Raw genomic sequence first — 15,352 nt, forward strand, 5'->3', positions numbered from 1 at the left:
ACTTGCCTGACCCCGCAGGGTCTGGGGTGAGACAGCATGAGAATAAGCCACGTTTAGGGTCAGAGCGGGGAGCCCAGCCATGGGACATGAGGACCCTGGCACCGAAATCATCCCACGCACGCCAGAGCCCGCACACGGCCCCAGCTGGGTGAGAGCCCCTCTCCGGCTGCTTGTCTTCATGCACCCAGGGTTCAGCTGCACCCCAGACAGCGAAAAGGGACTGGTCTTACGTCAGGTCTATGCTGGTGAATTAGCTGGCTCCAGCTGCATGGTCTGGGGTGTGAAATTCACCCCCCCTGCCGACTTAGGCTCTGGTGTAGACAGCGCCGGGCTGCCGCTTGGGGAGATGGGTTACGCTCCGTGCTGGACTGCATGTCTATGCTGCAGCGCCGGCTCTGCCCCTTTCTAGTGTTAATTGCAGGCATGATTCCAGCTGCCATTGTTACTAAGAGTAGTCCTCTGAAAATTATTTCAAGGCACTTCTGAACTATTGCACTACCAAGCAATGACCAAATAATTATGTTCTGATTCAAAACATGCATGTTATTCCTTACTAAAAACTCAAAGAAATAGAAAAAAACCCAAAAAGTTCCAGAAATGAGTGTACACAAATAAAATATGTCTAGAAGTTAAGCTATAAGTTGCTGTCCATTTAATTTACAAAACCTGGGTATGCAGCAACAATTTCTATCACATTCTTTCCCAGAACAAATATGTTTATGAAATTTTGTAAGAGAACAGAAAAGCTCCAACAAAGACAGACTTTTTTTAATCCTCTGATTTTGATTACAACGGAGCCAGAATGAAATACTGCAGATGGCAAAAGGAAGCTGATAAAATGTTTGAATGAAGCAGTAATAAAAGACTTCTGTTAACTATTACATTCTGAAGCAATTATGGCACAAACTCTCTCTCACACTCCATAATAAATTAACTTGGTGAGTGACGGAAGTAAATGAGACTTTCCACACACAACTATTTCAAGAATATTCTACAAAAGGAGATGAAAAAAAGTAGTAACTTTGGGCCTATCATGCACTTATACTAGAATAGTTAATTAAAGGAAAAAAAGATAAATGTATTTTAGTTTGAATGTGTACATTTACATTTTTTTTAATCATATGGTTTACTGTAAGAGTGAAGGCAGATTATATACTCTCAAAATTCATGTTTTTCAAAGACATACATTTCTTGAAAAGGCCATAAGCACATATACATTTGTAAGAAATTTTGTGGAAAACTCTGCGTCAAACTAAGTGTTTAACTGGAACCAAACCCATCTTATCCTATACCAGGGATGAGAGAAAGTTATGAGATTGAGTTTCATTTGGTTCTGATAAAATGAGAGTTCTGGGATGCTGCCTAATTGATTTTATCATCCAAGTAGTCTCAGAAGCAGGGAAACAGCTCCTTTTCATACTACAATATACAGTATATATTTTCAAATGGAATTCCATACTCTTGTATGCACTCAATTTGGATGCCAAATCCAAATCCCTTGATGCACTTATACAAGTCAAAGTTGGGTGATTTCTCAGATGTGTGAATAATTATGACTTGCATGCATCAATGGGATTTTCAGACCAAAGTCAGGTGAATGCAAAAATGCTGAAAACTAAATTGAATGGTGAATAAAAACATGAAATGTTTAAATACTAGAGAAATCCAAAACACTATCAGTTGCTGAAGCATGAAGTAATTTCTTAATACACTATCATCAGAATCTTTTCTAACTTTACCCAGTTTGTTCTACCCATTTTTGAAAGGTGCAGAGAAATCAGAAAATAAAGACTACATCAAATAAGCTTATTACAGTTATGGCCCCCAAAACTTGCCAATTTGACCTAAGATTAAGTAGATAAGCTGAGTATCTTCATTATTCCGTTGTACTTCCTCCCTATAACATCTAAAGGAAATAACCTCAATATTTGCACTGTTTGAAGTATCTTACTGCAAATATTTAATTATTAAAGGCAAGTTTCAAATTTTCAAGGCCACCACCGTACATGTATTCTCCTTGCCAAATATATTCTAAACATAGTATGACCACCAGTACTGTTGTAGATGATCACTTAAATTCAATGAACTTGTCAATACTGAAAGGATTATTTTATGGAACTGAACTATGAAGTAGTTTATTTGACACAAACAAACTTCATTATTGTATCAGACACTGAAAACCAACTTGCATATTGCATTAAAAATTGAAATGCCTAGTGTCTTCCTTATTTCATCTCAGAGTAATGGGAAAACCAATAATCTAATAGGCTCATGACCCACAGCCCCCAGTATGAAGATCAGGCTTTATTCCTTGCACCATCTACTATTAGGAGGCAGATATACATTTAGCTAAGATTGTGAAGAATTGGGAGCTCAACATAATAAAATGAGCTGAAGTAGTTCTCTCTGTTTCCCATGAAACCTGCTAATTCCCATGCACTACCAACTGATGGAGGTGGATTCTTGGTGTTAAATTAGTCAAACATGAGGCATATTTCAGGTTTAGAGCTAGATTGTGCCCGCACATGTGTACGCAGTGTTTTGGGCCATTTTCCCCCTTTCAATAGCTATCATAATAATCAACTCTTTATCATTTGCCTGTATAGGAAAGAATTCTGTGAAGAATATATATATATATGCATATCTGATGTTTTAAATTATTCACAGAGTTAGAGGAATACATATGGAAATGGAAAGAACAAGATTAATCCTAAGCAGTCTTTGATAATCACTAATAATACATTCCCAAAATAGCTCTTCAGCAATTGGGCCCTGATCCAAAGCCCACTGAAACCCCAATGGCTTTGACTAATGTCTACCAGTACTAGACACAATTTTTATTTCCAGTTACCACCCTCAAAACACATCCTAGAAATAACTAGACCTATAGCAATGTTATGTAAGGCTTTGGCAAGTTACTGACACTTCAAAAATAAAATACAATTTATTGAATGAATATGTAAATACCTTAAAGCCAGGGCTTCCAGGTAATCCATCCTTCCCATTTCTCCCAGGTTCCCCCTGTGGCAACAGGTAACATGACACTATTAGTAATATTAACAAAGTAAATTTAAAGGCAAAATTGTCCTTATAGAACTTACAGATCGTCCTGGCATTCCTGGAAAACCTGGATCACCTTTTTCCCCTTTAGCACCCTGGAAAAATATAAGAAACAAAAAAAAAAAAAACCAAGGAAAATGATATTTAAATAGTATCCTCAAACTCAGTTACATGATTTCAGCACAACTAATCTGAAATTCACACACTTGTTTGCTTTCATTTCTATGAAAATTTGCAATGGAATTTTCTACATATAAAAGACTATGGACCCTATGCTGTAGTCTTTACGCAGGCAAAAGGCCATTATTATTGAAGTGTAAAATGGGAAACACAGAAATCAAGCAACAACCCTGCTTCAAATGGCTGAGATTTTAGACAGACAAAGATCTGAAAAAAATAAGACTGTAATTTAGAATGTTTTTGCTTGTTTTACACGTGTATGTATGTGTGTGGTGACTGTGTTATATTGGCAGACTAGAATTGATTAGCTGGAAAAAGGAGTTTTCAGGAGGTATCTGAATGAAGAGCTCATATTGGAGCAGAGATATTGTTCCAAACATTGACTTCAACAGAGGTATACCTGAGAATGCACTGTCGGATTCAATCTATGTAAATAAACATTTTACAATGTGAACAAATCAGAAAAATGCTGGCACTTCTTTTTATGATATTCAATTCACACTTGCCTTTTTTCCGTAAATTCCTGGTGGTCCTTGATCTCCCTTAGGGCCCCTTTCACCCTACAACAAAATAAGCATAAAGACATTATTTTGCTTTTAGAATTTGAGCTAATTATATACAGCTACAAACATGATGTATTCCAATTCACTGTTTGCTTAACAAATAGACTGGCTGAAAAGAGGGAATCCCTTTCCATTAATTTTGTTTGCATTTTTAAGGAAAAGCTCTCTCACAGTGGGATGAAACACCAAAAACAAACATTTTCACAGAAAAGGATTAAGAAAAATTCTGTTTCAGGAGAACAGAAACGGAACTTTTTTTGGCTTCCCAGCTGCCCTCAAGAAAATATCTTGTCAATTCAACAGTTCCACTCTTCCTCCCTGCTAACCACTAGCTCTGGGAGCTAGAGAGGCAATGTGCGTCTCAGTTCCCCAGAGCTAGCAGGGGAAGGTGAGGAGGCAGAGTGGCCCATGCTTTGCTGTATTTTGACAAAAGTCTAGTCAAATCTGTAATAGATTCAGCAAAACATTTTGTTTTACCAAAGTGATATTTTCTGACAAAACTAAGAAATGCATAGCTCAGATCTGAAAAACAATCTGCTAAAGAGTTCAGGATGATAAATTAAATGTGATTTCAGAGTGGCAAACTCTTGCCAACAAAGGACACAATTCTGCATGACAGTGAGCATCTTCTGCAAGGTACAGATGGCCTATGAAGTACCACATGCTTAGTATCTCTGGGGAGATGTTCAACAATTCATAGGTTTAATGCCTGTGTTTCCAATGGGAGCTGCTGGGTACTGAGCACTTTTGGAAATCTGGTCAATTCCTTGAGATCTTAAATGGAAGTTTAAAATCTTTGAAAAATCTTTGAAAAGTTGAAAATCTTTGAACAGCTGTGTGTGCTGCATTCTTTTGAAATCTGTCCTGAAAAGTTTAAAATAGACATTAGGAGGCGCTTTAAGGAGTAAGATCAATTGGGCAGTTGAACACACTAGCAAGGGATGTAATTGAGACAACTTCATTGTAGAACATGTTAAATAAGACTTTCAAGGAATTAGTGCAAGGAAGTTCTTCAAAATGCTGGGGGTCAAACTGAATGACCTGAGGAACCTGAGTATAATCAATGATTCTATCATTTGAATACTATTTGCAGAGAAGAGGGCTCTTAGTTTTATTAAAATCAAAATTCAAAGCAATTCATACACAACATGATCCAAAGCCAACAGAAATAAAACATTATCAGTATTAGTCTCGCCTCTTATCTGTGTTTATAGATAAATATTACACATAGAGGTAACTAAAATCACTTTTAAAAGCTATGAAAAGAAGTTTTGGAATAATCCAAAATGGATGGATATTTTACAAGAAGCTTTCGATTTCAACCTTTGATGCTGGCATCCCATGTAATCCAGGAAAACCAGGAAATCCATGCTCACCCTAAAACAACAAATATATTAAAATATGTACATATAACATAAAATAATATTTTCATAACCCAAGTGATTAACAAACCAGGAAGAGACTTAAAACGAAATGGCCTGATCCAAACCCACTGAAGTAAATGGAACAATTCCCACCGACTTCCCGAGGCTTTGGAGAAGACCCAGTCTGAACAACATGATGTTAGTGATGCCAATTTTACATGAATTTGATAATTATTTTTAATGCTACATTAGTTCTCTCCTCAAGGCCCACAATGCCTATACTGCCTCAGATAGTTAGCAGTTTACATTTCTTTATGTAATTAGAAAACTAAAGTTATGTATTGTACATATGAACACATGTATGTGCATATAACCAACAGACATATGTTTACAACAATTGTATACTGCCATCACCCTTTGTACGTTGCTCATCAGCATCTCACAAACACACATTAGCCAATCTTAGCCCCTAGGAATGGTCAGAGTCCTGCCCTCAGTTCTGTCCATTGCTATGCCATGGGGAGCAAGTGCCGTGTAGGAGGCATGCTTTCATACACATAGACCCCACCTGACACTATCAAAGATCCTGGCTGCTCATTTCCCTGCTGATCTCATTAAAACCCCACCCCCTAGTGAAAAGGGTGAGCATTTGTGAGCATGTACAGTATTAGAGACATTTTAAAAACAAACAAACATATAGGCAGTTCAAATAAGCAGCTCCCTTTTTACAGAAAAAAATGTGATAAAAGCAATTGGCCATAAAAAAATTAAGTTGTCCACATTTCTGTAGGAAAGCGTCATGAGCTTAGCTTTGTTTATGAGTTTGGCCTTCCTATTGTCATTGCAACTGCCAGATGTCAGGATTCTCAGTGCTTTTGCTATTGATACTGGAGATATTTATTTGATTATTATTTTCAAGCTCACTTGAACTATTCTAACAGAGGCTAAATTGTATCCCGCTGTCACCTGACCTTAAAAAGCTAGAGAAAGATATTTCAGTAGACGGATTTTATTTTAATCAGCCAACAGAGCATTTGAACACTTACTTTCATGGCCCGTTATCATGGCTTGTCTCTACTTAAATTCACTAACTTTAAATTTAACACATTTACATTAGTTTCAGACAACAGAGGAGAAAATTTAGACTAAATTATGCTGCCCACTTAGTGATTTTATGTAATATTTCAGGTATAAGACAAGAAGGTATGAACGATAGGCCTGAACTGGAGAAATGTTCGACACCCCCTGAGAGGTGTTAAACCCATTCTGAACCATGTAGGATAATACACCTACTTACTATACTGTACCTGTGGTTCTTCAAGTTGTAGTCATTGCGGCTCCGTAGGTGAGAATGCACTTCATGCATCTGCGACTGGATTCTTTTTGCTAGCAGTGTCCATTAGGGTTGTGAATGCTCCTCAAGTTCCCGTGCGAGGGTGTAAGGAGGGTCATGAGTTTTACACTGACTTTAACATCTTGAAGGACCACACTTATTGTAGGATAAGTAACTGTTCTTTCTTCAAGTATGTAACAGTGTGGATCCCACTGTATGTGATTGGCAAGGAGTATCTTCTCCCAGATGGTGGATCTGAGGAGTATCAGATGTGTTCAATAAAGATTGAAGTACTGCTCTTCTAAAATTAGGATCTTCCCTGGTTGCCACATCAAGTCCCTGCAGCAAGTGGTCAGCAGGTTATTCCATGTGGCTGTCTTACAGATCTCTGATATAGGCACATTTTTGAAGCAGGCCAACAAGGTTGCCTGTGCTCTGGTGGAGTGTGCCTTGACTTTTGGAAAGAGATCCTCACCAGCCAGCTGGTAACAGGTAAAATGCACCATGTAACCCACTTGGAGAGCGTCTATGAAGAGATCACCTGACCTTTTGATACACCTGATATGATCACAAGGACACTGGAAGAGAGCCCGAAGGGCTTAGTCCTGTCTAGGCGGCACAGTAGCATTCTGGAAACTCTTCCAGTGTGTGAAGTGTCCTCTCTCCTGGAGAAGAATGAGGTTTCAGAGCACACCATAAGGCAATTGACTAACTGAGGTGGAATTCCGACACTCCCTGAAGAATGAACTGGAGGCAAAGTCCCATCAACACCTTGTCCCCATGAAATGACAAGTATGGTGGTCCAGCCATTGTTACTAGAGAAATTCTCCAGCCTCCACTTTGTCTGCCTGATCTCTATTCTGAACAAGCTGGAACTACTTCACTCTAAGGTGGAAGCTGCCGATAGTCAATTGGCAGAAAGTCCATAATTTCTAAGATGGCGCCTTGGCAAAAGGCCAAATGTGTGTGTGTGGATCAGCAGAATCACAGCTCTGAGATAAACAGCAGTGAGCATGTGCAAAATTGGTGACTACTGTACTTTACTTAAATAAAACCAAGTACAATTTAATACTCCTCAGGAAATTCTGAGCTACTGCTCAATTCAGAATTTGCACAGAAATTAATGTTATGCACAGAATTTCCTTTTCCTCCCACAGAAATGGGCTGCAGAGCTGCTGGCTGCCACTAGGGGGCACTGAACCCAGCAGAGCCCTGCTCAGAAATAGAAAACACTGCCAGGGAGAGGTGGAGGGAGCTGGAGGGTTCCCAGCAGCTGCAGTACCCAGCATGCTCTGGAGGAAGAAGGCAGTGTGCAGGAAACACTGTACAAGCCCGGGACCCAGCATCAAGCTGTTTCTCCTTCTGGATCCTGCGCTCTAGTGAGGAGGGGCTGTGGATGTCTGGGCTGGGGTCGCACCACAGGTAGGCTCTGGGAGGTAGGGGGTGAGGGTGTCTGGCCCCCCTGCTGGGCTCTTAGGGGAACGGGGGCAGAGAAACAGGAATTGGGTTGTTGTTGTATGGGGTTCCTTAATTCTCTACTGCTGGGGGAATTTTTTTGTGTCTGTACTATTACAGACATATAGTTGCTGATAAGTATTTTGAAATAAATTACAAAATAATTGAAACTGGCATGATTATATGGTGTTATTTTGACAAATAAAATATGCAATTTTCCCTGCATTTTAAAATACGGTGTGTGGAATTTTTAATTTTTTTGGTGCAAAATTCCCCCAGGAGTAACTTAACTGCTGTCAGCTGTGTTCCCTGTAAGCTACGCGCCTGAGCGGCTGTGAAGAAATTTAAGTGCTGCCCACCTGATTAGGAGCACGTGTTCAGGTGCCCTCCCCCACATTGCTCTGTCCTGCAGCTGCTCCCAGGACCCTCCTGCTGGTGGTGAAGAGTATGGGAGGGGGGGACGGTGCCGATGTCAGGGTGTCCTCCCACTCCTGTACCCCATCTCTGCAGAGCAGGTGAGAGGCAGGGGACATAGCCTGGTTCAGGACTCAGAGCTGATGCCCAGAAGGGTGAGTGTCTGAGTGCCTTTCTTAAAGAGACAGTGCACTGTTTCTGAGATTTCCCCAATAGTCTGCTCACATAGTCTGTCTCTCTCACACACACTCTCTCTCTCCCCTTCCCCATGTATCCCATCTCCACAGGGGAGTGGAGACAACAGATCTCAGGACAGAGCAGGAGAGCTTTCAGTGAGTGTCTTAGAAAGACAGCGCAGGATGTCTCTCAAACTTTCCCAGCAGCTAGCACACACACTGTCGCTGTGACACACACATTCTCTGTGTCACACTGTTGCACACTCTCTGTCACATGCACTGTCACACATACACACAAATACTGTCTGTGTCGCACACAGTGTCAAACACTGTGTCAAGCACACACATGCAGCCTCTGTCTCACACACACACACAGTCTCTTTCTCACACTCACCTACCAACACACACTTCTTGGTACTTCCTGCAATGCACATATATTCTCTGTCATTTTATTCTTTCAAAAAGTGTGTTATTTTTGTCTTTTGACTGGTCTATGCATTTCATATTTTTTATTTCTCTTACATTTAAATTTAATTCTTTGAGTAGTGAGTTCTAAAATGCCTAACCTGTCCTGGCTGGAGTAATTATCCCTACTTAACCTTTTAAAAATATATATATATCTAGGTTTTTTGTTTCTACTTGTGGCACACATCCACACATTACCTCGGTGCACATAACAAAATTTATTCCGCACATGGGTGGAAAAAATTAGAGGGAACATTGGCTGTCAGTGATTTGTTCCCAACTAGCCATTTGTAACAAAGTGTTTCGCTTAGAATCACTTAAACTATATGCTATTGTAGTTTGAATGCTCTTTAAACTCGTAATAAGGAATTTATGTTAAGGGATTTTGTCCCTTGTTTAGGATTTTTAGGATATATTGTATTAGGGATTATTAGCTACATTCATAAAAATAAACTTTGATTTGGAAAAGAATAGTGCCTGTGACAATTATCGGAACGTTGTACCCATGTCCTCTAATATTTTTGCTTAACAATCCCAGAAACTTATATCTCAGGAAGGACAACTTAAGGGGGCAATACATAGATTATTCCAGGATGCCCAAAAATCCATTTTGAGGGGGTAACACCATGAGTGCTTGGATGTTGCTGACTCTGCCAATGTGATGACAACAAAGAAGATCATCTTGACAGTAAGGTGATACAATGAACATTCTGAAAAAAAGCTCCATGAGATACAAGAGCTCAAAAGGTAGAGAAATATGCCCCTCTGGTTGAAGCCTTGAGAGCTAAGGGTTACCAGGTCCAGATACACACACCGATCATCGGAGCCTTAGGTGCATGGGACCACAGTAATGAGCGAGTGCTGAGAAAATGCGGAATCAGTCACCGCTACGCTTGGCTGATGCGGCAACTCATGGTGTCAGACACTATCAGGTAGTCGAGGGACATCTACCTAGAACACGTCACTGGACATCGGCAATACCAGGAGGGATGAGCTGGACTGCCGATGAGAAGCGCAGTCAGGAAAGTAATAAATACTTTCCTCATGGATTGTAGTTTCTAAATGGACAACCTACCTAATTCTCAATTACTAAGGGAAAAATTCCACTCATTGATATACTTTGCTTTCCACAACCAAATCTCTGTACAACTTTTCATGAGTGATGTACCAGAGTGAAGAGGGGTGGTCACCCCGCTCCAGCCCTCATGGGGTTAAAGCAGCCCTGGAGAGGGCTGCAGCTGGGGGAAGAGGAGTGAACAGCTGGGGGAAGCTGTGAGTTAGAACAGATGTGGCCAGCTCAATCAGGGCCCAGCTGGCCCTTATGAGAGGGCTGTGGGCCAGAAGCTGGAGGAGTCTCACTCTAGCTCTGGAGTGGGAAGGGCTAGCTGCCTGGGAGCAGGGTACCTAGAGCAGAGCAGAGCAGAGCTGTGCTGGCGAAGGGCAAAGGGAGCTGGAGAGCTCCAGCCTGGTAAACCCCCAGGCTGCAGGCCTTGGTAAAGGCCCAGAAAGGCAGAGGGGCAGCCTGGGAATAGGCAGAGGCAGCTGGTCCTAACCCCTTGTCAATGATGAGTGGCCATTACACTGCAGTCTGCCCCAATGAGCAGGGGTTAGACGATGACTGGCAGGAGCCACTGAGGCAAGGTGGGTTTAGAGGGTTGGGGGTTCCCCTCGGAGGGGAGACCCAGAGTGTGGGGTATTGCTGCGGCAGAACCCCAAGTAAAGGGCACCGAGGTCCGGGAGGGATACAGGGCCAGCAGCAGAGGGCACTCCGGAGCTGGAAAGAGCTAATGCCCAGACAACCACAGGAGGCGCCACACCGGTGAGTCTTCGCCTCGCCACACCGAGTATTCGGATTCTAATATCTAAACTGTATTGTTAAATCTATTAACCTAAATTTGGGTTATTGCTGATTATATACTCTATGTATCATATGACTTTTTAAAAACTACTGTAACTTTGTATTTGTGGATAATCTAAACACTATACCAAGACATACAGACACTTTTCCCAACCTATGTATTATATAATTTTTTTTAACATTAGCTTTAATAACATTTTTAAATGTGACTGTGGTCCTGAGACAGCATGTCTGGTCAAGAAGGAAAGGAAATGTCCAGTCAACCTCCCATTCAGAGTCAGTCTGATGGCCAAAACTGTCTCAGCCAGTATGGGACTATGATAATAACAGTAGCTTTGTCTCTGGGGATCAAGGGGATTGGTGGGAAGGTGAAGAGGAAACCTCAAGACCAGCAGAGAAAAAAAAAAAAAAGTATCCAGCAGAGATCCTAGACCCATGCTGCCCCTGGAACAAAAGATTCTGCATTTGGCATTCTCAGCTCTGGCAAATAGTTCTGTTATATTAATTTAGATGGAATATATAGGCCACAGGTGTTAATGTAACCTAGTCACTGTCAAACATTAAACACTGTTAAACAAGTTCTGCGGTTTGGTATACAAACACCTCATTTTCTTGTTTACCAGACTTGTCACTGGTGACATCCAGCCACGTCCAGTGTAGCAAGGCGAGGCAGCTACCAAAAGAAGCACTCAATTGACTGGTCTTTGTGCGGCTCTCAGCTGAGCCATCAAATTAGCTGCCGTGCGGTCACAGTGGAGTGCGTGGCTCGAGCTAAGGAAGTTAAGGTCTTCTACTGTAGCTTGGTCTCTCTTTAGACTGATAATCCAGCTATCTATGATCTTCAGGCAGTACCGCTCATGGACTATATGGGGGACAGGCCTTATTTGATGCTGGCAAGAACAGATGTCTTCGCAACAGTGATGAGAGATCTGGCTCCTCCATAAGTAGTGCCATGGGTCCAGTACTGATGGAGTCTGCTGTATCACAGTCTGCTCCATTTTGCTTTGCTTCAGTGCCAGACAAGCTTTGGAGGATTAATCTTCCAATGCCTCCCTGTTTCTATTTAAGTGAAAAGTCAGAGCTCTTCCTCAAGCTCTTGCCCCAGTGTTCTGAGCAGCCTCTTTCTACGGCCTTCTTCGAAATCTGTAGCATCACCTTCAATACTGATGGTCGTGATACCCAGATTTGATCTTGCTGTCAGTACCAGCTCCTTACTTAGATCTGATTTCTTTACCGAAGCCTTAGTAATCATCCTGACTTCTCTATGGAGCATTGGATGGTTTGACTAGTATGGAGTTTTTGAGCCCAGATCTTCGGAGTCCAATGCCACTCTCATAGATTGTTCTAAGAGATGCAACCTGAGTCTGGCATATTGTGACTTTCTGGTTTGAGTGAAGAACAAAAAGGCATCTGCTTGGGATGTGGGATTTGCCCAGAAGAGACACTTGCTATGCTAGTCTTTAAGAAAAGTTAGTCCATCCAATTAGCAAGACTTGAAGTCCACAGGTTCTGAGCCTACCATCTTGAAGTCATTGTATAAAGAGGTCTTTATGGCCAAGGCATATCTGTTTAAAATTGCCATCCAGAAGAGGATTATTCAGTCCAAGAAATTGTAAGTGAAGGAGAGAAGGCTGTTCTGAAATGTTTCAGAAGTTTAGAAAAAGATCGCTCATGCTAGAGTTTTCAGCGGATAGGGACACTGCCAGGTTCCTTCTTGCTTACTTACGGGAAGTAAGATGGAACCGGGGAAGGATCATGGTCATCCCACCCTTTATGCTCTCATGTGGGTGCACCAAATGGCACAGGTTGCATGCAGAGCCCTGATGGACACTGCTAGTGAAAATAATCCAGTTTCATGTGCAGGAGCAATTACAATGGGATCCACACTGATCCACCATCAAAAAAGAATGGACAAATACTTTCTTAAAAGCAATAAAATACAGAAAAACACAAAGAAAGGGACCTTTTTCATGAAGAAGTTGACTTAAATGTCAAGGTTCATTCAGGCAGTAACTTGGGCCTGTGCAGAATCCAGGGGGCCTCTACACTGGTGCACAGGTCCACCCACACATTCACATATGACAGGATGCTGACCCTAGTAATAACAATTTATAAGATCATACTATCAGGCATGTCTTCCTACGTGTAATTAAGTGTTTAAAACAGGCAGTTTTAAATACTAACTGTACATATTTAAGAGTAAAGTATCTGCAGCTCTTGTAAAAACAATCTTAAGACTTCCATTGCCCTTGATTAAAAGTGAATGTAGCCATAATTTATGTTCATTTAATTATGGATTAACTAAAACAGTCAGCAACGGAAATGCCTAGCTTTAAATTAGCCAATGTGGAAACGCCTAGAAGTAGTGGGATGAAATTAAGAAATAAAAATTTAGGCCAAATATCAGGAAAACATTCCTAATGGTGAGAACTACTCTACAGTCAAAAAGTTTTCTGAGAAAAGTGGTGGAAGCCCCACATCTTGGCACATTTCAAGCTAGGCATATCTTGGCACATTTCAAGCTAGGCTGGACAAAGCATGAGAAAATATATTTTAAGACAATCCTCCAGTGGCAGGGGAATACACTTTTTCATCTTTAATGTCTAACTCTCTGAAATGGGAAAAATGTGAAAAAAAAGGAATACAATCATTACTGAATATTGCCCATTACCAACTGAACAGTTTTGTTTAACAAGAGAGCCCCAATGAAGCAAAGCACATATTTAACTTGAAGCATATGATTAAGTGCTTTGCTGAACAGGGGCCTTAAGATTGAACAACCTGCTTTGTTGAATTAGGGCTATCTTTGGGTCTGAAGAAAGAAAAGAGATGGAAAAGAGCAATTTCATTAATCATAGATATATGCCTGAATAGCAGGTTGTCAATATCACTTTCCATCTGCTACACCTTTTAAAAATGAAATTAGCAGTCACATTAAAGGTCTTAACTTATATATATGTATACACACACACACCAATATTTTAAAGATAATACATCTTATTAAGAATGGAAATAATATCCTAAGCATAGAATTCCAGTTCTGGCTTTATTGTCTTGGTAGTAAACAACTTTTAAACTAGTTTCACATGGAAATACCAAGGCCCTTACTTGTACTAAGCAAGGATTGTAAATATTAAAGTAACTTTTTACCTTTGTACCATCTCTCCCTGCCTCTCCCTTGATACCCTGTAAGCCACGGGGCCCCTAAGAGAGAAAAAAATAAACACATTTAAGTTCTTTTACTCATTTCTTTTACAGATAAGGACCAGATCCTGCAAGTGCTCCACACTCTGGACTCTCAAAGAAATAAATGGAAATAGTATGAGTACTTACAGGATTTGGCTTAGATTTCCACTTTGTAGAAAAGACAAAAGGAGCTTACTTGAATCCCTGGGGATCCTGGAGCACCTGGAGTTCCTGCTATTCCTTGATATCCCTAAGAAAAAAACCAAGACATTATAGCTAACTATATGCAGAAGTTTGCAAACAATTATTTAAAATATCTTAGTTACATCTATTGAGTTGGTCACACGGTCTAAGGTTAAGGCTGCAGAACAACAACAGTTTCCATTAGAAGCTAATGTTTGAGACTCATATTTCAGGTTTGTGGAACTTTCACTTCTGGATGGAATGGCAGATTTCAGCCCTTCACTAAAGGTTAATTTTTCTCATGAGTAAGCAAAACCCATCGGTTGCTTTAGAATTCTTGACAAACAAGAGAAAGGAGGGGAATGTATCAAACATTTTAATTTTTACATTGTAAAAAGACAAAAAAAAAAACACACACACACACACCGGTCTTTTATATGAAGCTAATAAAAAACTGGCTGAACTTTGAAACTCAAATTTGGTTATAGAAAATAAGCCTTACTGAAGAGACTTTGCTTTGCTAGGTTTAAAATAACTGCTTTAAAAATAACAGTTAATAATAATAATGCTGCACTGAGCACGTACAGTTTGAAAATTCTGTTAAGCTGTCAACTATAAACTTAAAAATAAGTGACAGGGAATGCTGGCCCTTTAAGAGCAGGGGCAGGCACTGTTTCAGGGAACAAGTGATATGAGGCAAGGGGGATTAGGAATAGGAACGAGCATTTAAAACCGTTTCAGTGATGGTAATCTCCCACATCCTTCACTAGCAACTGGCACTGGAGCAAGAAGAGATTACTGAAACAATGCTCTCATGGCATATTAAGCGATGTGGCCCTTTGTCTGGCTTAACGGAAAAGGGAGTTGCCCCCTGAATTGCAAGAGTGGCTTGGCCAGCATTTAAATCCACGCCCTCCTCCCCGCACACACACACACAGGAAGGGTTACCTGCTCCACCTAAGAAGCACTTAAGAGTAACTACTACAGTCGCTGGACCAGGCCTTGGTGTACAGAAGTGCGTTTAAATGCACAAAGCTTTGCAATGAGAGGTGACCTCCTATTTAAAAGTGGCAGGGTTTTTACAGGCAGCCGTTAAACATAAGCAGGGAAGGAGG

The 15,352-nt window shown here is 40.8% G+C and overlaps 1 protein-coding gene across 1 annotated transcript in view; it reads right to left on the reverse strand.

Annotated features, from left to right (window-relative positions):
* Positions 1-15,352, reverse strand: part of COL21A1 (collagen type XXI alpha 1 chain) — a 194,489-nt gene that overhangs the window by 79,038 nt on the left and 100,099 nt on the right. The window contains exons 11-16 of the mRNA XM_073336269.1: positions 14,251-14,304; positions 14,019-14,072; positions 5,127-5,180; positions 3,747-3,800; positions 3,102-3,155; positions 2,968-3,021 (exon numbers count right to left, since the gene is read on the reverse strand). Coding sequence (XP_073192370.1) covers positions 2,968-3,021; positions 3,102-3,155; positions 3,747-3,800; positions 5,127-5,180; positions 14,019-14,072; positions 14,251-14,304 — 324 coding nt within the window. The remainder of the gene's footprint in view (positions 1-2,967; positions 3,022-3,101; positions 3,156-3,746; positions 3,801-5,126; positions 5,181-14,018; positions 14,073-14,250; positions 14,305-15,352) is intronic.

Source organism: Lepidochelys kempii, chromosome 3 (genome assembly GCF_965140265.1).
Source record: "Lepidochelys kempii isolate rLepKem1 chromosome 3, rLepKem1.hap2, whole genome shotgun sequence".
Classification (NCBI taxonomy): domain Eukaryota; kingdom Metazoa; phylum Chordata; order Testudines; family Cheloniidae; genus Lepidochelys; species Lepidochelys kempii.